The sequence below is a fragment of the Salmo salar genome, chromosome ssa04 (genome assembly GCF_905237065.1).
Source record: "Salmo salar chromosome ssa04, Ssal_v3.1, whole genome shotgun sequence".
Taxonomy (NCBI): Eukaryota; Metazoa; Chordata; class Actinopteri; order Salmoniformes; family Salmonidae; genus Salmo; species Salmo salar.
In genome coordinates this window covers 89,375,077-89,401,272 of record NC_059445.1, presented here as the reverse complement: position 1 = coordinate 89,401,272, position 26,196 = coordinate 89,375,077, and the positions used below count along the sequence as shown (strand labels likewise).

The following is a 26,196-nucleotide window of genomic DNA, read 5'->3' as shown; positions in this document are numbered from 1 at the left end:
TTCGAATCCCAGGCTGTGTCATAACCGGCCGTGACCGGGAGTACAATAGGGTGGCACACAATTGTGCCCAGCGTAGTCCGGGTTAGTGGAGGGTTTGGCCGGGGAGGCTTTACTTGGCTCAACGCGTTATAGCGACTCCTTGTGGCGGGCCGGGCGCCTACAGGCTGACTTCGGTCATCAGTTAAATGGTGTTTCCTCCGAAACACATTAGTGCGGCTGATTTCCGGGTTAAGCAGGCGGGCGTTAAGAAACGCGGTTTGGTGGGTCATGTTTCAGAGGACGCATGACTCCACCATCGCCTCTCCCGAGCCCGTTGGGGAGTTGCAGCGATGAGACAAGATCGTAAGTGGATATGACGAAATTGGGGAGGAAAAAAAAGGAGGTAAAACACAACAACGAAACAGAAAAACATGTTTTAAAACAAAACAGCCAACTGCCAAAATACAGGAAACACCAGCATAAAGTGTCTTAATAGGGCGTTGGGGCACCACGAGCCAGAACAGATTCAACGCACCTTGGCATAGATTCTACAAGTGTCTGTAACTCTATTGGAGGGATGCGACACCATTCTTCCTGGAGCAATTCCCCATCATTTGTAGTTTTGTTGATGGTGGTGGCAAATGCTGTCTCAGACCCCGCTCCAGAATCTCCCATAAGTGTTCAAGTGGGTTGAGATCTGGTGACTGAGACGGCAATGGTATATGGTTTACATTGTTTTCATGTTCATCAAACCCTTCAGTGACCACTCATGCCCTGTGGATGGGGCATTGTCACTAACCCTAACCCAAACATCTCTTCTCTACCTCCGCTTCTCTCCTTCAGCCCAGTCATTCATGCAGAGCATCATCAGCCCTCTCTTCATCCTCTCTCTGGTCACCATGTCCATCACTCAGCTCCGTCTCATCTTCTACATGGGAGCCATGAACAACATCCTGGAGGCCCTCAGCGATGGAGACCTCAACACTGGTGGGTACTGCTGCTAGGGCTGGGTGAGCTATGAACAGCATCCTGGAGATCCTCAACACTGGTGGGTACTGCTGCTAGGGCTGGGTGAGCTATGAACAGCATCCTGGAGATCCTCAACACTGGTGGGTACTGCTGCTAGGGCTGGGTGAGCCATGAACCACATCCTGGAGGCCTCAACACTGGTGGGTACTGCTGTTAGGGCTGGGTGAGCCATGAACAGCATCCTGGAGATCCTCAACACTGGTGGGTACTGCTGCTAGGGCTGGGTGAGCTATGAACCACATCCTGGAGGCCTCAACACTGGTGGGTACTGCTGCTAGGGCTGGGTGAGCTATGAACCACATCCTGGAGGCCTCAACACTGGTGGGTACTGCTGCTAGGGCTGGGTGAGCTATGAACCACATCCTGGAGGCCTCAACACTGGTGGGTACTGCTGCTAGGGCTGGGTGAGCCATGAACCACATCCTGGAGATCCTCAACACTGGTGGGTACTGCTGCTAGGGCTGGGTGAGCCATGAACCACATCCTGGAGGCCTCAACACTGGTGGGTACTGCTGCTAGGGCTGGGTGAGCCATGAACCACATCCTGGAGGCCTCAACACTGGTGGGTACTGCTGTTAGGGCTGGGTGAGCTATGAACCACATCCTGGAGATCCTCAACACTGGTGGGTACTGCTGCTAGGGCTGGGTGAGCCATGAACCACATCCTGGAGGCCTCAACACTGGTGGGTACTGCTGCTAGGGCTGGGTGAGCCATGAACCACATCCTGGAGATCCTCAACACTGGTGGGTACTGCTGCTAGGGCTGGGTGAGCCATGAACCACATCCTGGAGGCCTCAACACTGGTGGGTACTGCTGCTAGGGCTGGGTGAGCCATGAACCACATCCTGGAGGCCTCAACACTGGTGGGTACTGCTGTTAGGGCTGGGTGAGCTATGAACCACATCCTGGAGATCCTCAACACTGGTGGGTACTGCTGCTAGGGCTGGGTGAGCCATGAACCACATCCTGGAGGCCTCAACACTGGTGGGTACTGCTGCTAGGGCTGGGTGAGCTATGAACCACATCCTGGAGATCCTCAACACTGGTGGGTACTGCTGCTAGGGCTGGGTGAGCTATGAACCACATCCTGGAGGCCTCAACACTGGTGGGTACTGCTGCTAGGGCTGGGTGAGCTATGAACCACATCCTGGAGATCCTCAACACTGGTGGGTACTGCTGCTAGGGCTGGGTGAGCTATGAACCACATCCTGGAGGCCTCAACACTGGTGGGTACTGCTGCTAGGGCTGGGTGAGCCATGAACCACATCCTGGAGGCCTCAACACTGGTGGGTACTGCTGCTAGGGCTGGGTGAGCTATGAACCACATCCTGGAGGCCTCAACACTGGTGGGTACTGCTGCTAGGGCTGGGTGAGCTATGAACCACATCCTGGAGGCCTCAACACTGGTGGGTACCCCATATGGAAAAGAATCATGACAATCAAATGAGAATGTTGTATGGTAGAAGAAGATTATTTTAACAAAAATCGAATATGTAATCTGGTTAGGATCTGGTGAGATATGTTTGCCATGTATGTCAGTGGTGTCATTGTATATGTGTTTTCTACATACAGTACCAGTCAGAGGTTTGATCACACCTACCCATTCCAGGGGTTTTCTTTATTTTTACTATTTTCTACATTGTAGAATAATAGTGAAGACATCAAAACTATGAAATAACACATATGGAATCATGTAGTAACCAAAAAAATTGTAAACAAATCGAAATATATTTTATATTTGAGATTCTTCAAAGTAGCCACCCTTTGCCTTGATGACAGCTTTGCACACTCTTGACATTCTCTCAACCAGCTTCATGAGGAATGCTTTTCCAACAGTCTTGAAGGAGTTGCTGAGGACTTGTGTGTGTTTTAAAATGCACCTCTCTTCTTTTCCTCCTCCCTCTGCTCTTTCTCTCTCCTGTAGTGGAGAGAATGGAAGTTGGTAAGACTGCAGGCTTATTGGAATAGACTAGTATATATACCATCTAACCCTATTGGACTAGACCAGTAGATATACCATCTAACCCTATTGGACGAGATATAACATCTAACCCTATTGGACTTGTCTAGCAGATATACCATCTAACCCTATTGGACTAGATATACCATCTAACCCTATTGGACTAGATATACCATCTAACCCTATTGGACTAGTCTAGCAGATATACCATCTAACCCTATTGGACTAGATATACCATCTAACCCTATTGGACTAGATATACCATCTAACACTATTGGACTAGACTAGTAGATATACCATCTAACCCTATTGGACTAGATATAACATCTAACCCTATTGGACTTGTCCAGCAGATATACCATCTAACCCTATTGGACTAGATATAACATCTAACCCTATTGGACTTGTCTAGTAGATATAACATCTAACCCTATTGGACTAGATATACCATCTAAAACTATTGGACTAGTCTAGTAGATATACCATCTAACCCTATTGGACTAGACTAGTAGATATAACATCTAACCCTATTGGACTAGTCTAGTAGATATACCATCTAACCCTATTGGACTAGATATACCATCTAACCCTATTGGACTAGATATACCATCTAACCCTATTGGACTAGATGTACCATCTAACCCTATTGGACTAGACTAGTAGATATACCATCTAAACCTATTGGACTAGTCTAGTAGATATACCATCTAACACTATTGGACTAGATATACCATCTAACCCTATTGGACTAGTCTAGTAGATATACCATCTAACCCTATTGGACTAGACTAGTAGATATACCATCTAACCCTATTGGACTAGACTAGTAGATATACCATCTAACCCTATTGGACTAGACCAGTAGATATACCATCTAACCCTATTGGACTAGATATACAATCTAACCCTATTGGACTAGATATACCATCTAACCCTATTGGACTAGTCTAGTAGATATACCATCTAACCCTATTGGACTAGACTAGTAGATAAACCATCTAACCCTATTGGACTAGATATACCATCTAACCCTATTGGACTAGACTAGTAGATATACCATCTAACCCTATTGGACTAGTCTAGTAGATATACCATCTAACCCTATTGGACTAGACTAGTAGATATACCATCTAACCCTATTGGACTAGTGAAGTAGATATACCATCTAACCCTATTGGACTAGACTAGTAGATATACCATCTAACCCTATTGGACTAGTCTAGTAGATATACCATCTAACCCTATTGGACTAGATATACCATCTAACCCTATTGGACTAGACTAGTAGATATACCATCTAACCCTATTGGACTAGATATACCATTTAACCCTATTGGACTAGACTAGTAGATATACCATCTAACACTATTGGACTAGATATACCATCTAACCCTATTGGACTAGACTAGTAGATATACCATCTAACACTATTGGACTAGATATACCATCTAACCCTATTGGACTAGACTAGTAGATATAACATCTAACCCTATTGGACTAGATATACCATCTAACCCTATTGGACTAGATATACCATCTAACCCTATTGGACTAGTCTAGTAGATATACCATCTAACCCTATTGGACTAGACTAGTAGATATAACATCTAACCCTATTGGACTAGTCTAGTAGATATACCATCTAACCCTATTGGACTAGATATAACATCTAACCCTATTGGACTAGACTAGTAGATATACCATCTAACCCTATTGGACTTGATATACCATCTAACCCTATTGGACTAGATATAACATCTAACCCTATTGGACTAGACTAGTAGATATACCATCTAACCCTATTGGACTAGATATACCATCTAACCCTATTGGACTAGATATAACATCTAACCCTATTGGACTAGACTAGTAGATATACAATCTAACCCTATTGGACTAGACTAGTAGATATACCATCTAACCCTATTCAACTAGATATACCATCTAACTCTATTGGACTAGTCTAGTAGATATACCATCTAACCCTATTGGACTAGATATACCATTTAACCCTATTGGACTAGACTAGTAGATATACCATCTAACACTATTGGACTAGATATACCATCTAACCCTATTGGACTAGACTAGTAGATATAACATCTAACCCTATTGGACTAGATATACCATCTAACCCTATTGGACTAGATATACCATCTAACCCTATTGGACTAGACTAGTAGATATAACATCTAACCCTATTGGACTAGTCTAGTAGATATACCATCTAACCCTATTGGACTAGATATACCATCTAACCCTATTGGACTTGTCTAGTAGATATACCATCTAACCCTATTGGAGTAGTCTAGTAGATATACCATCTAACCCTATTGGACTAGATATACCATCTAACCCTATTGGACTTGTCTAGTAGATATACCATCTAACCCTACTGGACTAGATATAACATCTAACCCTATTGGACTAGATATACCATTTAACCCTATTGGACTTGTCTAGTAGATATACCATCTAACCCTATTGGACTAGATATAACATCTAACCCTATTGGACTAGATATACCATCTAACCCTATTGGACTAGACTAGTAGATATACCATCTAACCCTATTGGACTAGTCTAGTAGATATACCATCTAACCCTATTGGACTAGACTAGTAGATATACAATCTAACCCTATTGGACTAGTCTAGTAGATATACCATCTAACCCTATTGGACTAGATATACCATCTAACCCTATTGGACTAGACTAGTAGATATAACATCTAACCCTTTTGGACTAGTCTAGTAGATATACCATCTAACCCTATTGGACTAGATATACCATCTAACCCTATTGGACTTGTCTAGTAGATATACCATCTAACCCTATTGGACTTGTCTAGTAGATATACCATCTAACCCTATTGGACTAGATATACCATCTAACCCTATTGGACTAGACTAGTATATATACCATCTAACCCTTTTGGACTAGACTAGTAGATATACCATCTAACCCTATTGGACTAGTCTAGTAGATATACCATCTAACCCTATTGGACTAGATATACCATCTAACCCTATTGGACTTGTCTAGTAGATATACCATCTAACCCTATTGGACTAGACTAGTAGATATACCATCTAACCCTATTGGACTAGTCTAGTAGATATACCATCTAACCCTATTGGACTAGATATACCATCTAACCCTATTGGACTAGAGATACCATCTAACCCTATTGGACTAGATATACCATCTAACCCTATTGGACTAGATATAACATCTAACCCTATTGGACTAGACTAGTAGATATACCATCTAACCCTATTGGCCTAGATATACCATCTAACCCTATTGGACTAGACTAGTAGATATAACATCTAACCCTATTGGACTAGATATACCATCTAACCCTATTGGACTAGTCTAGTAGATATAACATCTAACCCTATTCGACTAGATATACCATCTAACCCTATTGGACTAGATATACCATCTAACCCTATTGGACTAGATATACCATCTAACTCTATTGGACTAGACTAGTAGATATACAATCTAACCCTATTGGACTAGACTAGTAGATATACCATCTAACCCTATTGGACTAGATATACCATCTAACCCTATTGGACTAGATGTACCATCTAACCCTATTGGACTAGATGTACCATCTAACCCTATGGGACTAGATATAACATCTAACCCTATTGGACTAGACTAGTAGATATAACATCTAACCCTATTGGACTAGATATACCATCTAACCCTATTGGACTAGACTAGTAGATATACCATCTAACCCTATTGGACTAGACTAGTAGATATACCATCTAACCCTATTGGACTAGTCTAGTAGATATACCATCTAACCCTATTGGACTAGACTAGTAGATATACCATCTAACCCTATTGGACTAGACTAGTAGATATACCATCTAACCCTATTGGACTAGTCTAGTAGATATACCATCTAACCCTATTGGACTAGTCTAGTAGATATACCATCTAACCCTATTGGACTAGTCTAGTAGATATACCATCTAACCCTATTGGACTAGTCTAGTAGATATACCATCTAACACTAGCCTCGGTCTGTCTCTTAGCTTCCCTAGCCTCATCTAAGACTAGCCTGTCTCTTAGCTTCCCTAGCCTCACCTAAAACTACCCTGTCTGTCTCTTAGCTTTCCTGTTGTTAGCTACTGTCTCGGTTGTAAAGACTGCTAACATGTAATAGTGCAGAGTAGCCAACCATCTTGTGGAGAGCTACCCTGCTGCAGGGTTTTGTTCCAGCCCTGCTCTAACACACCTCATTCTACTCATCAGCTAATGATCTCTAACAGCTGAATCAGGTGTGTTACAGCAGGGCAGGAGCAAAAGCCTGCACACTCAGTAGGTCTCCACAGGGAGGGTTGGCTACCTCTGCTTTAACCTTATCTTACTGTGTTAGGTACTGCTAGCATTAAACCCTATCCTTAGGCGTGACCAGTTAACCTTAGCTTACCGTGTTAGGTACTGCTAGCATTAAACCCTATCCTTAGGCGTGACCAGTTAACCTTAGCTTACCGTGTTAGGTACTGCTAGCATTAAACCCTATCCTTAGGCGTGACCAGTTAACCTTAGCTTACCGTGTTAGGTACTGCTAGCATTAAACCCTATCCTTAGGCGTGACCAGTTAACCTTAGCTTACCGTGTTAGGTACTGCTAGCATTAAACCCTATCCTTAGGCGTGACCAGTTAACCTTAGCTTACTGTATTAGGTACTGCTAGCATTAAACCCTATCCTTAGGCGTGACCAGTTAACCTTTGCTTACCGTGTTAGGTACTGCTAGCATTAAACCCTATCCTTAGGCGTAACCAGTTAACCTTAGCTTACCGTGTTAGGTACTGCTAGCATTAAACCCTAGCCTTAGGGGTGACCAGTTTACATTTTTACATTTTAGTCATTTAGCAGACGCTCTTATCCAGAGCGACTTACAGTAGTGAATGCATACATTTCATACATTATTTATTTATTTATTTATTTATTTATTTTTTTTTCCTGTGCTGGCCCCCCGTGGGAATCGAACCCACAACCCTGGCGTTGCAAACACCATGCTCTACCAACTGAGCTACAGGGAAGGCCACAACTTCCGCAGTTAACCTTAGCTTACCGTGTTAGGTACTTCTAGCATTAAACCCTAGCCTTAGGCGTGACCAGTTAACCTTATCTTACTGTGTTAGGTACTGCTAGCATTAAACCCTATCCTTGACCAGTTAACCTTAGCTTACCATGTTAGGTACTGCTAGCATTAAACACTAGCCTTAGGCGTGACCAGTTAACCTTAGCGCGATGCTAAACCTTAGGGCTCTGTTGAATCCATATTGCGGAAGTTCAGCTCTAAAGCCCAATTGAAATTTAAGGGCAATGTTCTCGCATTGGCCGAGACTTTATTCAAGGTAATTGCTGAATATGTCAGCTCAATCGGATATTCTATAGCTATAGCAAATGCTATTAGCATTTCACCATAGCTTTGTGATGACTGTGATATTTACCTTCGTCCTTCAACTTTAGCATTAACCTTAACCATGTAATAGTTATCGTTGTTACTATTGGTTAGCTTCATAACCATGACACTAGCTGTGTATAATGCAACCGCATTAGCATCAACCTTAGCCTCTGTGTTTACTGTGTTGTTGCTGTACTTCTCCCCCATAGAGATAGATAGAGGACTCGTCTTTGTATCTGTGCCATTATAGTGTCCGTGACAGCCTGGGCAGCGCCATTGAGGCTATCGACCATTATGACGTTGTCAACAACAACAACAAAAAATCACGATTGGCTGTTCCCTTTTGGTGACCCGGTTGAACCAGGAGGGGTCAGCCAATGAAGTTGGAAGTCCCACCCAGTTGATGACATTAAAATTGTGGAAGCCCTCAATGGCGCTGCCATGTCCTTTTGGTCACTAGAGACCTCTATATTCTCTATGTTCTCCCCCAACCTAGCCCAGTCCTTGACTGTCCCTGCCCTGAGCTAAACCAATACTAGGTAGCTGCTCGTCTATCATCAGTTACTAGATCTACTACTCATTAACTTACTACCGTAGTCATTAATGCAAAAACCCAGGAACTCTATGGATTAACATGGAATAGGTATTTATTAGACTGGCTAATAATCTGTTGTCTCTCTCTCTCTCCCCCCCTCTCTCTCTCTCTCGCTCTTCTCTCTGTGTTTCTATCCTCTCCCCCTCTCTCTCTCTCGCTCTCTCTGTCCTCTCCCCTCTCTCCCTCTCTCTCTCTGTCCTCTCCCCTCTCTCCCTCCCTCTCTCTCTCTCTCTCTCTCTCTCTCTCTCTCTCTCTCTCTCTGTCCCCTCTCTCTCTCTCTCTCTCTCTCTCTCTCTCTCTCTCTCTCTCTCTCTCCTCCTCTCTCTCTCCCTCCTCCCTCCTCTCTCCACAGTCAGTTTGTACTCCTCTATCTTCGGCATGCTGCAGCTACTATGTCTGATGACGACCCCTGTGATTGGTCAGATTATGGACTGGAAGCTGAAGGACTGTGAAGATGCAGAGGGGGAGGAGGAACCGTGCAGCAAGTAAGTTAATACATCCCCTATACCTTACATCCCCTATACCTTACATCCCCTATACCTTACAACCCCTATACCTTACATCCCCTATACCTTACATCCCCTATACCTTACAACCCCTATACCTTACAACCCCTATACCTTACATCCCCTATACCTTACATCTTAAGCCCTATAGCTTACATCTCCTATACCTTACATCTCCTATACCTTACATCTTAACTCCTATACCTTACATCTTAACTCCTATACCTTACAACCCCTATACCTTACATCCCCTATACCTTACAACCCCTATACCTTACATCCCCTATACCTTACATCCCCTATACCTTACATCTGAACTCCTATACCTTACATCCCCTATACCTTACATCCCCTATACCTTACATCTCCTATACCTTACATCTCCTATACCTTACATCTCCTATACCTTACATCTCCTATACCTTACATCTGAACCCCTATACCTTACATCCCCTATACCTTACATCTGAACCCCTATACCTTACATCCCCTATACCTTACATCTCCTATACCTTACATCTCCTATACCTTACATCTCCTATACCTTACATCTCCTATACCTTACATCTCCTATACCTTACATCTCCTATACCTTACAAGCCCTATATCTTACATCCCCTATACCTTACATCCCCTATACCTTACATCTGAACTCCTATACCTTACATCTGAACCCCTATACCTTACATCTCCTATACCTTACATCTGAACCCCTATACCTTACATCCCCTATACCTTACATCTGAACCCCTATACCTTACATCCCCTATACCTTACATCTCCTATACCTTACATCTCCTATACCTTACATCTCCTATACCTTACATCTCCTATACCTTACATCTCCTATACCTTACAAGCCCTATATCTTACATCCCCTATACCTTACATCCCCTATACCTTACATCCCCTATACCTTACATCTGAACTCCTATACCTTACATCTGAACCCCTATACCTTACATCCCCTATACCTTACATCCCCTATACCTTACAACCCCTATACCTTACATCCCCTATACCTTACATCCCCTATACCTTACATCCCCTATACCTTACATCCCCTATACCTTACATCCCCTATACCATACATCTGAACTCCTATACCTTACATCTGAACCCCTATACCTTACATCCCCTATACCTTACAACCCCTAGGCCCTACAACCCCTATGCCCTACAACCCCTAGGCCCTACAACCCCTATACCTTACAACCCCTAGGCCCTACAACCCCTAGGCCCTACATCTGTCCCCTATACCTTACATCTGAACCCCTATACCTTACAACCCCTAGACCCTACAACCCCTAGGCCCTACAACCCCTATACCTTACAACCCCTAGGCCCTACAACCCCTAGGCCCTACAACCCCTAGGCCCTACAACCCCTAGGCCCTACATAAAGTTTCAGAGGGCACAAAGATCATACCCCCCAAAACATTCTTATTTACAATAAAAGTGACTCCAAAATCACAATACATTATTCACCATTGGGCACAACAAGCAAAACAGCCAGAAAATGCATCCAGCAAGTTTGTAGAGTCACAAGCTTGGTGTAGACATTGAGTGCTAGGAATGTGGGACCAATTACTAAACTTTTGACTACTTGAATAAACTATAAGTTAATTTGTTCAAATACTTATGACACCTTCAAGTGGGGGGGAGGAGAATATACATAAAGTGCTTTCATTTCATTTAAATGATCAAACAAATGCTGTAGTATAGCCAGCCATCATAGTAAGTTAAGTCACTAGCAAGTAACCCTTCCCCTCTATGGGGATCTGTGAGGTTTGGATAAGGGGTGATGAGGGGGTGATCTGTTGATAACATGAGGTTTGGATAAGAGTTGGGCTTAAGGGTTGATGAGGGGGTGATCTGTTGATAACATGAGGTTTGGATAAGAGTTCGTTGGGCTTAAGGGTTGATGAGGGGGTGATCTGTTGATAACATGAGGTTTGGATAAGAGTTGGGCTTAAGGGTTGATGAGGGGGTGATCTGTTGATAACATGAGGTTTGGATAAGAGTTGGGCTTAAGGGTTGATGAGGGGGTGATCTGTTGATAACATGAGGTTTGGATAAGAGTTGGGCTTAAGGGTTGATGAGGGGGTGATCTGTTGATAACATGATGTCTGTGTGATGGGATGTTGGGACTAGGATCAGACCTCATCTCCCCTCTCTAACCCTAACCTCATCAGGGACCAGCTCAAGGCCAAGCCCAGAGACAGACAGATCCAGAAGGTGACCAATGCAATGCGAGCGTTCATCCTGACCAACGTCCTATTGGTGGGATTCGGCATCACCTGCCTAGTGCCCAACCTCCCACTGCAGGTAAGTGCTCCATCAAGCTATCACTCAAACTAGTCCCCGCCTCCTCACCTTTTCCTGGCCAATCAGCAGTAGCTGTCCAAGACCAAAATTGGTGACAGCTGATGTAGGAATGAGATGTGAGTGGTGCTCTGTCGCCACCTATAGGCCTTTAAGTGGATCTACAGCTAGACACCACCACCACTACTCTCTATAGCAGACAGCATCATACCCTAGCCCCTACACCAGGCCTGGGCAAAGGCCAGCATCACACCCTAGCCCCTACACCAGGCCTGGGCAAAGGCCAGAATCACACCCTAGCCCCTACACCAGGCCTGGGCAAAGGCCAGCATCACACCCTAGCCCCTACACCAGGCCTGGGCAAAGGCCAGCATCACACCCTAGCCCCTACACCAGGCCTGGGCAAAGGCCAGCATCACACCCTAGCCAGACGGGGGCCGTATGCGGCCCGCGATCTGATTCAATACGGCCCGGGGAATCATGCTCAGATCACATGAAGAATTTGCGATAGTAAAGTTTTTAAAAATGTATTTGTTATTCAAAATTAAAAGCCCGATGAATTCTCGCTTTTGTGTAATGATTTAACGCTTCTGGGACATTTATTTTGAAAAGCGCGTATAAATAACAACTGCACGAGGACAGACAGTGACAGACACGTCACAGTTACAAATAGCTAGCTAGCTAGAAATTGCGCAAAAAATGTAATTTTTCAAAGAAAAGGAAAGTAGACAATGAATGTAGGGTGTTCCAGCAAGTGTGGACATTTCTTTATTGAGGCATCAGGGAAAGCGGTGTGCTTAGTGTGCAAAGAGAGCATCGCTGTCTAGAAAGACTACAACTTGTCCCGACACTTCCAGACGAAGCATGCGGAGAAATATAGGACTATGTCTTCTGAGCAGAGGGCAAGAGCATCGAAAGTTGCTTTCTCAGCTGCATGGAATTTTCATAAAACTGCATTCAGCAAACAACGGAATTGCGAGAGCTAGCTATGTACTGTCCCACAAAATTGCTAAACACAACAAGCCATTCGCTGAGGGCGAATTCATTAAATAATGTTTAATTGACTCTGCAGCAATACTTTGCCCCCGACAAGAAAGAGCTGTTTGAAAATGTTTCCCTGTCAAGACAAACAGTGACACAGCGTGTTGAGGACATTGCAGAGAATATAGAACCACAGTTGAAAGAAGGTAAAGGATTTCACCTATTCCTCCTCGGCCCTGGATGAGAGCAGTGATGCACGTGACCCGGCGCAGTTGTTGATATTCTTGCGAGGCAAAACCCCATAACCCCATATCCCCATAACCCCAGAACTCCAGAACCCCATAACTCCATAACCCCATAACCCCAGACTTTGAAACTACAGAGGAGTTTGCTTCAGTGCAGTCAACGAAGAGCACAACCACAGGGAAAGATTTATTGGAGGAGGTTAATAAGTGTGTGGCAAAGCTGGGACTGAGTTTTGAGAAGTTATCCAGTGTGACCACTGATGGGTGCCCAAACTAGACAGGAAATAACATTGGCGTTTTGAAAAGGAGACAAGATCAAGTAGCTGAGCTGAACCCAGATCAGAAAAGGATTTTCCTGCATTGCATTATTCATCAGGAAGTGCTCTGGAAATGTGTTCTGAAAATGAGCCGTGTTGTAGATACAGTCACTAAAGTGGTAAACTTCATAAGAGACTAATCTTTAAACCACAGGCAGTTTGTCTCACTGTTGGAAGAGTTTGGGCAAGGTGCTTAAAAGGGTGTGGGACCTTATACCCTAGCACCTTATACCCTAGAACCTTACACCCTAGCACCTTATACCCTAGCACCTTATACCCTAGCACATTATACCCTAGCACCTTATACCCTAGAACCTTATACCCTAGCACTTTATACCCTAGCACTTTATACCCTAGCACCTTATACCCTAGCACCTTATACCCTAGCACCTTATACCCTAGCACCTTATACCCTAGCACCTTATACCCTAGCACCTTATACCCTAGCACCTTATACCCTAGAACCTTATACCCTAGCACCTTATACCCTAGCACTTTATACCCTAGCACCTTATACCCTAGAACCTTATACCCTAGCACTTTATTCCCTAGCACCTTATACCCTAGCACCTTATACCCTAGCACCTTATACCCTAGCACCTTATACCCTAGCACCTTATACCCTAGCACCTTATACCCTAGCACTTTATACCCTAGCACCTTATACCCTAGAACCTTATACCCTAGAACCTTATACCCTAGAACCTTATACCCTAGAACCTTATACCCTAGCACCTTATACCCTAGAATCTTATACCTGAGCTCCTTATACCCTAGCTCCTTATACCCTAGCACCTTATACCCTAGCACCTTATACCCTAGCACCTTATACCCTAGAACCTTATACCCTAGCACTTTATTCCCTAGCACCTTATACCCTAGCACCTTATACACTAGAACCTTATACCCTAGAACCTTATACACTAGAACCTTATACCCTAGCACCTTATACCCTAGCACCTTATACCCTAGAACCTTATACCCTAGCACCTTATACCCTAGAACCTTATACCCTAGCACCTTATACCCTAGCACTTTATACCCTAGCACCTTATACCCTAGCTCCTTATACCCTAGCACCTTATACCCTAGCACCTTATACTCTAGAATCTTATACCCTAGCACCTTATACCCTAGCACCTTATACCCTAGCACCTTATACCCTAGAACCTTATACCCTAGCACTTTATTCTCTAGCACTTTATTCCCTAGCACCTTATACCCTAGAACCTTATACACTAGAACCTTATACCCTAGCACCTTATACCCTAGCACCTTATACCCTAGAACCTTATACCCTAGCACTTTATACCCTAGAACCTTATACCCTAGAACCTTATACCCTAGCACTTTATACCCTAGCACGTTATACCCTAGCTCCTTATACCCTAGCACCTTATACCCTAGCACCTTATACTCTAGAATCTTATACCCTAGCACCTTATACCCTAGCACCTTATACCCTAGCACTTTATACCCTAGCACCTTATACCCCAGCACCTTATACCCCAGCACTTTATACCCTAGCACCTTATACCCTAGCACCTTATACCCTAGCACCTTATACCCTAGCACCTTATTCCCTAGCACCTTATACCCTAGCACCTTATACCCTAGCACCTTATACCCTAGAACCTTATACCCTAGCACCTTATACCCTAGCACCTTATACCCTAGCACTTTATACCCTAGCACCTTATACCCTAGCACCTTATACCCTAGCACCTTATACCCTAGAACCTTATACCCTAGCACTTTATACCCTAGCACCTTATACCCTAGCACCTTATACCCTAGCCCCTTATACCCTAGCCCCTTATACCCTAGCCCCTTATACCCTAGCCCCTTATACCCTAGCCCCTTATACCCTAGCCCCTTATACCCTAGCACCTTATACCCTAGAACAGTGGTTCCCAAACTTTTTATAGTCCCGTACCCCTTCAAACATTCACCCTCCAGCTGTACCCCTTCAAACATTCACCCTCCAGCTGTACCCCCTCTAGCTCCAGGGTCAGTGTACCCTCAAATGTTGTTTTTTGCCATCATTGTAAGCCTGCCACACACACACACACTATACAATACATTTATTAAACATAAGAATGTGTTTCCGTTTTTGTCACAACCCGGCTCGTGGGAAGTGACAAAGAGCTCTTATAGGACCAGGGCACAAATAATAATATAATAATAATCAATAATTTTGCTCTTTATTTAGCCATCTTACATATAAAACCTTATTTGTTCATCGAAAATAACTCACCACAGGTTAATGAGAAGGGTGTGCTTGAAAGGATGCACATAACTCTGCAATGTTGGGTTGTATTGGAGAGAGTCTCAGTCTTAAATCATTTTCCACACACAGTCTGTGCCTGTATTTAGTTTTCATGCTAGTGAGGGCCGAGAATCCACTCTCACATAGGTATGTGGTTGCAAAGGGCATCAGTGTCTTAACAGCATGATTTGCCAAGGCAGGATACTCTGAGCGCAGCCCTATCCAGAAATCTGGCAGTGGCTTCTGATTTAAATACATTTTCACAGAACCGCTTGTTGCAATTTTGATGAGGCTCTCTTGTTCAGATATCGGTAAGTGGACTGGAGGCAGGGCATGAAAGGGATAACGAATCCAGTTGTTTGTGTCGTCCGTTTCGGGAAAGTACCTGAGTAATTGCTCACCCAATTCACTCAGGTGCTTCACTATGTCACATTTGCCATTGTTCCCGTAAGCTTGAGTTCATTTACACACAAAGAAATCATACAATGATGGAAAGACCTGTGTGTTGTCCTTGTTAATTCAGACAGAGAAGAGCTCCAACTTAATCATAGCCTCAATTGTGTCCCGCACATTGAATATAGTTGCTGAGAGTCCCTGTAATCCTAGATTCAGATCATTCAGGCGATAAAAAACATCACCCAGATGGGCCAGTCGTGTGAGAAACTAGTCATCATGCAAGCGGTCAGACAAGTGAACATTATGGTCAGTGAAGAAAACTTTAAGCTCGTCTCTCAATTCAAAAAAGCATGTCAATACCTTGCCCTTTGATAACCTGCGCACTTCTGTATGTTGTGAAAGCGTTACATGGTCGCTGCCCATATCATTGCATAGTGCAGAAAATACACGAGAGTTCAGGGGCCTTTTGCTTTAACAAAGTTAACCATTTTCACTGTAGTGTCCAAAACGTCTTTCAAGCTGTCAGGCATTCCCTTGGCAGTAAGAGCCTCTCGGTGGATGCTGCAGTGGACCCACTATGTCTCCCTGTCGTGGTTTTTGCTCCATCAGTACAGATACCAACATGAGCAGCAGCTACGTTTGGCTACATACGGACCGTTGGTGGAATTCCCACGAGAGAGTAACGGTTAATGTGATTGGACGTTATTATTTGACTAGGCTTCCTATATTTGACATTGTATTGTTATTTTGCTTAATTTTATTTTTGGCAGTGTAACGAGGCTACTCAGGCGAGATAAAAACCTCACCCAAATGTATAGCCCCGTTGGAAAATATAAATGGAATGTTTGAAAATGTGAAGGAAAAAAAAGTTAAAATACATAAATATTATGGATAACACAACAACATTATGAATCATATTCAGGGCCACAACAACATTATGAATCATATTCAGGGCCACAACAACATTATGAATCATATTCAGGGCTACAACAACATTATGAATCATATTCAGGGCTACAACAACAACATTATGAATCATATTCAGGGCTACAACAACATTATGAATCATATTCAGGGCTAAAACAACATTATGAATCATATTCAGGGCTACAACAACATTATGAATCATATTCAGGGCCACAACAACATTATGAATCATATTCAGGGCCACAACAACATTATGAATCATATTCAGGGCCACAACAACATTATGAATCATATTCAGGGCTACAACAACATTATGAATCATATTCAGGGCTACAACAACAACATTATGAATCATATTCAGGGCTACAACAACATTATGAATCATATTCAGGGCTAAAACAACATTATGAATCATATTCAGGGCTACAACAACATTATGAATCATATTCAGGGCCACAACAACATTATGAATCATATTCAGGGCCACAACAACATTATGAATCATATTCAGGGCCACAACAACATTATGAATCATATTCAGGGCCACAACAACATTATGAATCATATTCAGGGCTACAACAACATTATGAATCATATTCAGGGCCACAACAACATTATGAATCATATTCAGGGCTACAACAACATTATGAATCATATTCAGGGCTACAACAACAACATTATGAATCATATTCAGGGCTACAACAACATTATGAATCATATTCAGGGCCACAACAACATTATTAATCATTTTCAGGCCTACCACAACAACATTATGAATAATATTCCTTGCCCTAGGCCCTCCTGCAGAGCTGGTGACTGACTGAATTGTCATCTGATGTATTCCTCCTCTCCTCAGATCCTGTCATTTGTCCTCCACACTGTTGTGAGAGGGTTCATCCACTCTGCAACCGGAGGTCTCTACGCTGCTGTGTGAGTACTGGCATCACCCTGGGAGGGTGTGTGTGAGACAGAGTGAGTGAGTGAGTGAGTGAGTGAGTGAGTGAGTGAGTGAGTGAGTGAGTGAGTGAGTGAGTGAGTGAGTGAGAGAGTACCTGGTATTACACGAAAGCTGTAAATGGATTGTAATTCTCTCTCTAGGTACCCGTCGTCTCAGTTTGGCAGTCTGACAGGGATGCAGTCTCTGGTGTCTGCTCTGTTTGCTCTGTTCCAGCAGCCGCTCTTCATGGCCATGATGGGCCCTCTGAAGGGAGACCCGCTCTGGGTGAGGATACACACACACAGCGCACGCACTGCGCACACACACATACAGAACACAATCAATCAAATGTCTTTATAAAGACATTTTTACATCAGCAGATGTCACAAAGTGCTGTACAGAAACCCAGCCAGTGTAGGGAGGCTAGCACTGGAGTAATATGATCACATTTTTGGGTTCTAGTCAAGATTCTAGCAGCAGTATTTAGCATTAACTGAAGTTTATTTAGTGCCTCATCCGGGTATCTGGAGAATATAGCATTTCTTGTAGTCTAATCTTCAAGTGACCAAAGCATGAATTAGCTTATCTGCAATAATTTTTGAATGTTACAAAGATGGAAAAAGGTTGCTTTTTAAAAATATTTTTCATACAGTATATTCGTCAAAAGAGAGATCAGGGTCCGTAGTAAAGCCGAGGTCTTTCACAAATTTTATTTGAGACGACTGTAGAACCATCAAGACTCATTGCCAGATCTGACAACAGATCTCTTTGTTTCTTGGGACCTAGAACAAGCATCTCAGTTTTGTCCGAGTTTAAACATAAAACATTTACCGCCATCCACTTCATTATGTCTGAAACACAGACTTCCAGGGAAGGCAATTTTGGGGCTTCACTATGTTTCATCTAAATGTACAGCTGTGTGTCGTCTGCATAGCAGTGAAAGTTGACATGTTTCCGAATGACATCACCAAGAGGTAGCATATATATTGAAAACAATAGTGGTCCTAGAATGGAACCTTGAGGAACGCCAAAATGTACAATTGATTTGTAAGGAGACAAACCATCCACAGAGATGAACTGATATCTTTCCGACAGATAAGATCTAAACCAGGCAAGAACTTTTCCGCGTAGACCAATTAGGGTTTCTAATCTCTCCAAAAGAATGTGGTGATCGATGGTGTCAAAAGCAGCACTAAGGTCTAGGAGCACGAGGACAGATGCAGAGCTGTGTTAAAAGGTCATTTACCACCTTCACGAGTGCAGACTCAGTGTTATGATGGTGTCTAAAACCAATCTTCAGGAAGGCAGAGAGATGCTGAGCAACAGCTTTTTCCCAAAAAATTTTGAAGAACGGGAGATTTGATATAGGCCAATATTTTTTTTATTTACCGGATCAAGAGGCTTTTTCAGGAGAGGCTTTATTACTGTCACACCCTCTGGTTGTGAGTTTGGTACACATCCAGAGGATATGTTCAACATAGCAGGACCAAGCACAGGAAGTAGCTCTTTCAGTAGTTTAGTTGGAATAAGGTCCAGTAGACAGCTGGAAGGTTTAGAGTTCATGACTATTTTTGTGAATGTGTCAAGAGATACAGGATTAAAAAACTTGAGTCTCTCAATTGATCCGAGGTCCTGTGCAGACGCAGGACAACTGAGTTTGGAGAAATATGCATATTCAAAGAGGAGTCTGCATATTTAAAGAGAAGAATTTGTTTTCTATTTTTGGTATTGCATGGTACTCTCTTTCTAAGCTAGTCGGAAGACTTCTAATTTGGTGGAGCGCCATTTCCGTAAAAACATTCTGGAAGCTTGCTTCAGGGCTCGGGTATTTTCTGTATACTAGGGAGCAAGTTTCTTGCGACAGTTTTTAGAGGTGCGACTGCATCTAGGTATTATGCAAGTTTAAGTTTAGATCTTCGGTTAGGTGGTTAACTGATTTTCGTACTCCGACGTCCTTGGGTAGGTGTAGGGAGTCAGGAAGGGCATCTAGCAATCTTTGGGTTGTCCAAGAATTTATAGCAAGGCTTTTGTTAATCTTTGGTTGGGGTGTAAGCAAATGATTTGTTGCTCTGGGGCAAATGTAATAAGATTGTGGTCCGAAAGTCTTATTGTAACTAAAGTTAACTCTATTTCCCATGGTGCTCTAGGTGAATGTAGGCCTGTTAGGGGTCAGTATGCTGGGCTTCCTGCTGCCTCTGTACCTGGTGTGTTTCAGACGCACACTGCACCGCCGGATACAGGACAGAGACCAGGACTCCAAGATATACCTCAAGATCAACGGGTCCAGCAAACCTGAAGCTTTCGTCTAGAGAGGGAGGAGATGGGAGGAGATGGGAATCTGCAGAGGACACACACACAGATATCTACACACGCCCACACACACACATACGTACACACACACACTTTTGAAGAGACCCATGTAAGACCTTCTCATCTTGTCATGAAAACATACTACCTTGGACAGGCACTACGGACTAAAGAAGAGCAAGAACAAGAGAGAGAGAGGAATAGGCTGTGAAAGGAAAGGGTCATCAGCCCCCCCCCACTTCTTCTTCTCCTCTCCTCTCATGTTCTCCTCTCATGTTCACCTCTCAAGTTCTCTCATGTTCTCCTCTCATGTTCTCTCATGTTCTCCTCTCTTCTCTTCTCTTCTCTTCTTTTCTCTTCTCTTCTCTTCTCTTCACATATGGTGCTCACTAACCCCCTCCCCCCCTTTCTAGCTCTAAAATTCCTTCCTATGCCTGGTTGTCCCACCTAGCTATCTGCTCTGGGAGGAGTTCAGGGTTCTTAACCATGGTGACAGACAGGGTGGGAGGTGTTCTAGAATGAGGACCATGGTGACAGACAGGGTGGGAGGTGTTCTACAGTTGGTAACCATGGTGACAGACAGGGTGGGAGGTGTTCTACTGTTGGTAACCATGGTGACAGACAAGGTGGGAGGTGTTCTAGGGTTGAGGACCATGGTGACAGACAGGGTGGGAGGTGTTCTACAGTTGGTAACCATGGTGACAGACAGGGTGGGATTTGTTCTACAGTTGGTAACCATGGCGACAGACAGGGTGGGAGGGGTTCTAGGGTTGAGGACCATGGTGACAGACAGGGTGGGAGGTGTTCTACAGTTGGTAACCATGGTGACAGACAGGGTGGGAGGTGTTCTACAGTTGGTAACCATGGTGACAGACAGGGTGAGAGGTGTTCTAGGGTTGAGGACCATGGTGACAGACAGGGTGAGAGGTGTTCTACAGTTGGTAACCATGGTGACAGACAGGGTGGGAGGTGTTCTACAATTGGTAACCATGGTGACAGAAAGGGTGGGAGGTGTTCTAGGGTTGGTAACCATGGTGACAGACAGGGTGGGAGGTGTTCTAGGGTTGGTAACCATGGTGTCAGACAGGGCGGGATGTGTTCTACAGTTGGTAACCATGGTGACAGACAATGGGGGTGTCACACCTGAACCAGGCTCCCCCGCTCTGGCGCTCGAGGGCGCTAGGCGGCCCACTATTATGCATACCTGTTACCATCATTATGTTCATCTGCGCAATATTGGACTCACCTGGACTCCATTACTTTGTTGATTGCCCCTCTATATCTGTCTGCTCCTCAGTTTGCTCCCCGTGTCAGCATTATTGTTGCTATGTTTTCCCCTGTCCAGACGCTGTCCTTGTTTGTTTCCTGTCTGTTATCCATTAAATGTTCACTCCCTGTACTTGCCTCTCGTCTCCCAGCGTCTGTCCTTACTGGGGAGGTGTTCTAGGTTTGTTAACCATGGTGACAGACAAGGTGGGCGGTGTTCTAGGTCTGGTAACCATGGTGACAGACAAGGTGGGCGGTGTTCTAGGTTTGTTAACCATGGTGACAGACAAGGTGGGCGGTGTTCTAGGTTTGTTAACCATGGTGACAGACAAGGTGGGCGGTGTTCTAGGTCTGGTAACCATGGTGACAGACAAGGTGGGCGGTGTTCTAGGTCTGGTAACCATGGTGACAGACATGGTGGGAGGTGTTCTAGGTTTGTTAACCATGGTGACAGACAAGGTGGGCGGTGTTCTAGGTTTGTTAACCATGGTGACAGACAAGGTGGGCGGTGTTCTAGGTTTGTTAACCATGGTGACAGACAAGGTGGGCGGTGTTCTAGGTCTGGTACCCATGAAGACATACATGTTCGTAGGTGAACTACCTGACACAAACACACCTCATCCACCACCAGCCACCATGGAGACCAACTACCACCAGACACCATGGAGACCATCCACCACCAGCCACCATGGAGACCATCTACCACCAGACACCATGGCGACCATCTACCACCAGGCACCATGGAGACCATCCACCACCAGATATCTATTCATCCACCACCAGATATCTATTCATCCACCACCAGACATCATGGAGACCATCCACCACCAGATATCTATTCATCCACCACCAGATATCTATGGACCATCCACCACCAGATATCTATTCATCCACCACCAGATATCTATTCCATCCACCACCAGATATCTATTCATCCACCACCAGATATCTATTCATCCACCACCAGATATCTATTCATCCACCACCAGATATCTATTCATCCACCACCAGATATCTATTCATCCACCACCAGACACCATGGAGACCATCCACCACCAGATATCTATTCATCCACCACCAGATATCTATTCATCCACCACCAGATATCTATTCATCCACCACCAGACACCATGGAGACCATCCACCACCAGATATCTATTCCATCCACCACCAGATATCTATAACCATCCACCACCAGATATCTATGGACCATCCACCACCAGATATCTATTGACCATCCACCACCAGATATCTATTCATCCACCACCAGATATCTATTCATCCACCACCAGATATCTATTCATCCACCACCAGACACCATGGAGACCATCCACCACCAGATATCTATTCATCCACCACCAGATATCTATTCATCCACCACCAGATATCTATCCATCCACCACCAGATATCTATTCATCCACCACCAGATATCTATCCATCCACCACCAGATATCTATTCATCCACCACCAGATATCTATTCATCCACCACCAGATATCTATTCATCCACCACCAGATATCTATTCATCCACCACCAGATATCTATTCATCCACCACCAGATATCTATTCATCCACCACCAGACATCATGGAGACCATCCACCACCAGATATCTATTCATCCACCACTGCTATTTATTTTCTGCTTCTTTTTTTTTTTTTTCACCTGATCAACCAGCTGAGCTTCATAAAGATGGTTTTATAAAGATATGGTTTAATATGTGAGAGCTATGATTAGGTTTTATAAAGATATGGTTTAGTATGTGAGAACTATGATTAGGTTTGATATTATGCATTCAGCTCTGTTCCTAAAATAATGGTACTACATTTTCCTCAAGGTTAATATTGTGTCACAAATGGCACCTATTTTCCTATATAACCACTTAAAGCTGTTTCCCTCTATAACCACTTAAAGCAGTTTTCATATATAACCACTTAAAGCAGTGCACTATGTAGAGAATAGGGTGCCAATTGGGACGTAACACCAATGGAGTTGAGGGTTTGAGTGTGGAATGGCCACAGGTCTCTTCTATGCTGCTGTCTGCTATTTTACATAGAGATAGATATGTATATTTATGTGTTGTTGTAAATGATAGTATACCATTATTGACAGACATAGAGGTAGCAGTAGTGATACTTGTATTGATTTATGGGAAATCATTGATGACTAGGGATTTATAGTTACAATGTTGGAGCGCACAGGGAAATGCAATCATTTAACCTCTGACCTCTGTAAGGCATTATCCTGACTATCTCATCAGGTCTTCTGCTTCAGGTTTCTCTTATGTTTTCGTGGCGATCAAACCTCTTCAGTCTGATCTGATCATGGACTTCAAGAAATTAAGGAAATATCTTATGTTCTCCTTGTCTAGTTCTTTTTAATTAAACACGGCATGTCACATCATAGGCTTGATATGTAATGATGATGATGATGATATGATTATTAACCCTTAACTACTAAATACCTTTTTTATGTTTCACAATTTGTTTTAGGATTCCAATGATTTTTCTTGGTTTATTTATTTTGTGATAATTCTTCTGTATTAAATCAGTTTTAAACCTGACTTTTCCATCTGGATGAATATGATATGGTATAAGATATATACACTGCGGCCAGTTTATTAGGTACACCCATCTAGTACAGGGTCGGACTCCCCTTAGCCACCAGAAAAGCCTGAATTCTTCGGGGCATGGATTCTACAAGGTGTGGCTTTCAAATGTTGCTCAATCGGTATCAAGGGACATAACGTGTGCCAGGAAAACATTCCTCACACCAATACACCACCAGCCTTGACACCAGGTAGGATGGGTCCATGGACTGACTCTGACTCCTGACTCTGCAGGATTTGGCGGATTTGGCGGATTCTGCAGGATTTGTTCCCTGGGCCTGATAGCCCAGGGAACACTCAAAGGGCAAGAGACCCTTGGCAGAGCAAAGAAGAGTGTTGCGGGCATATTCGACCTACACTAGTTGCTGGCTCCAGGTGGTTGGGTTGGCGGAGATCAGGCAGCAAAAAGTTTCCAAGTCTTGGTTGGCTCACGCCATCTGGCCGTTGGACTAGGGGTGGAACCCGGAGGACAGGCTGGACAACGACCGAATGACTGTGCAGAACACCTTCCAGAACCGGGACCAGAACTGAGGATCCCGGTCGGAGACCATGTCTACTGAGAGTCCATGGATCCGGAAGACGAACTGCTCCATGAGCTTGGCCGTCTCTTTGGCAGAGGGTAGCTTGAGGAGAGGAATGAAGTGAGCGGCTTTGGAAAACCGATCCTGTCAGGATGGCGGTGTTGACATCAAATGGGGGGAGAACCATGACAAAGTCCAGGGTTTTGTGATACCAGGGACGGTGAAGGACAAGCAGAGGTTGAAGGACATCAGTCGGAGTTTGTCAAGGAGTTTGTTCTGCACACAGACGAACACGGAGACGTCAAGAATCATGGTAGGCCACCAAAAGCATTGTCGCACAAAGGCCAGGGTCCGACAAGAGCTCGGGTGGCAGGCAAGCCTGGAGGAGTGGGCCCACTCCAGGACCAAGGAGCGGACCGCGTCAGGAACAAACATCCGGTCATCTGGGCTCCCCCTTGGGTTCGGCTGGGAACGCTGCACCTCACAAACCTGCTTTCCTATCCCCCAGCTGAGTGCCATCGCCAGGCACGAGGTGGGAAGGATGGTCTTAGGTTTCGGTGTTGTAGTCGTGGGGCTATAGCGGCGCAACAGCACATCCGGCTTGACATTCTAGGATCCCGGTCGATATGGGAGAGAGAAGCTGAAACGGGTGAAAGGACCCATCTAGCTTGCCTGGAATTGAAACGCTTGGCAGTGTGGAGACGTTCCAGGTTCTTGTGGTCGGTCCACACAATGAACAGATGTTCTGCCCCCCTCCAGCCAGTGCCTCCACTCCTCCAATACCATCTTCACTGCGAAAAGCTCACTATTCCCCACATCGTAGTTCCTCTCCGTGGCATTGAGGCGATGGGAGAAGAAGACTCAGGGATGTAACTTGAGGTCCAGGGCAGAAAGCTGGGACAGGACAGCCACCACTCCGCACCCTGGACGTAGGCTGGGGCCAATCCACCACCACTCTCACCTTCCTGGGATCCATCTGTACACTGCCTGCAGCGATGATTTAACCCAGGAAGGGGATGGTGGAGCGATGGAATTCGCACATCTTTTCACAAAAAGCTGGTTCTCCAGGAGGCGTTGAAGAACCTGTCGGACGTGGAGAATTTGTTCTTGGGCGGAGCGGGAGAAGACAAGGATGTTGTCGAGGTAGACGAAGACGAACCGGTTCAACATGTCGTGGAGAACATCATTAACCAGAGCCTAGAACACAGCAGGGGCGTTGGTAAGCCCAAATTGCATGACCTGATACTCGTAGTGACCGCTGGCTGTGTTGAAGACAGTCTTCCACTCATCCCTTTCCCGTATCCACACCAGGTGGAAGGCGTTCCATAGGTCCAGCTTGGAGAACACGGTGGCCCCCTGAAGTGATTCGAAGGCCGAGGAGATGAATTGTAGCGGGTAGCGGTTCTTCACGTGATGTCATTGAGACCCTGGTAGTCGATGCACGGGTGCAGGGTTTTGTCCTTCTCCATAAAGAAGAACGGGGGAGGCAGAAGGACAGATGAACTCTGCAGCTAAGGAGTCCTCAATGTAGGTCTCCATAGCCTTCGTCTCTGGACCCGATCGAGAGTACAGTCGTACCTGGGGCGGA

The 26,196-nt window shown here is 44.5% G+C and overlaps 2 protein-coding genes across 3 annotated transcripts in view; both read left to right on the top strand.

Moving 5' to 3' along the window:
- The window catches only part of LOC106604056 (large neutral amino acids transporter small subunit 4), a 56,957-nt gene extending 35,339 nt beyond the window's left edge, over positions 1-21,618 (top strand). For both annotated transcript variants that reach the window (XM_045717486.1, XM_045717485.1), the window contains exons 9-14: positions 823-966; positions 9,358-9,490; positions 11,706-11,838; positions 17,827-17,900; positions 18,069-18,192; positions 20,055-21,618. In XM_045717486.1, the coding sequence (XP_045573442.1) occupies positions 823-966; positions 9,358-9,490; positions 11,706-11,838; positions 17,827-17,900; positions 18,069-18,192; positions 20,055-20,216 (770 nt within the window). In that variant the 3' untranslated portion in view covers positions 20,217-21,618. The remainder of the gene's footprint in view (positions 1-822; positions 967-9,357; positions 9,491-11,705; positions 11,839-17,826; positions 17,901-18,068; positions 18,193-20,054) is intronic.
- LOC106604057 (uncharacterized) lies at positions 21,598-22,664 on the top strand. The gene is made up of 2 exons (XM_045716280.1): positions 21,598-22,558; positions 22,603-22,664. Exons 1-2 carry the CDS (start codon positions 21,598-21,600, stop codon positions 22,662-22,664), a joined length of 1,023 nt encoding a protein of 340 aa, XP_045572236.1.
- The last annotated feature ends 3,532 nt before the right edge of the window (positions 22,665-26,196 follow it).

Coding starts and splice junctions, on each gene's coding strand:
- LOC106604057 (XM_045716280.1), top strand. CDS start 21,598: ATGTTCACTCCCTGTACTTGCCTCTCGTCTCCCAGCGTCTGTCCTTAC. Junction 22,559..22,602: donor GATATCTATTCATCCACCAC/CAGATATCTATT, acceptor TTCATCCACCAC/CAGACACCATGGAGACCATC.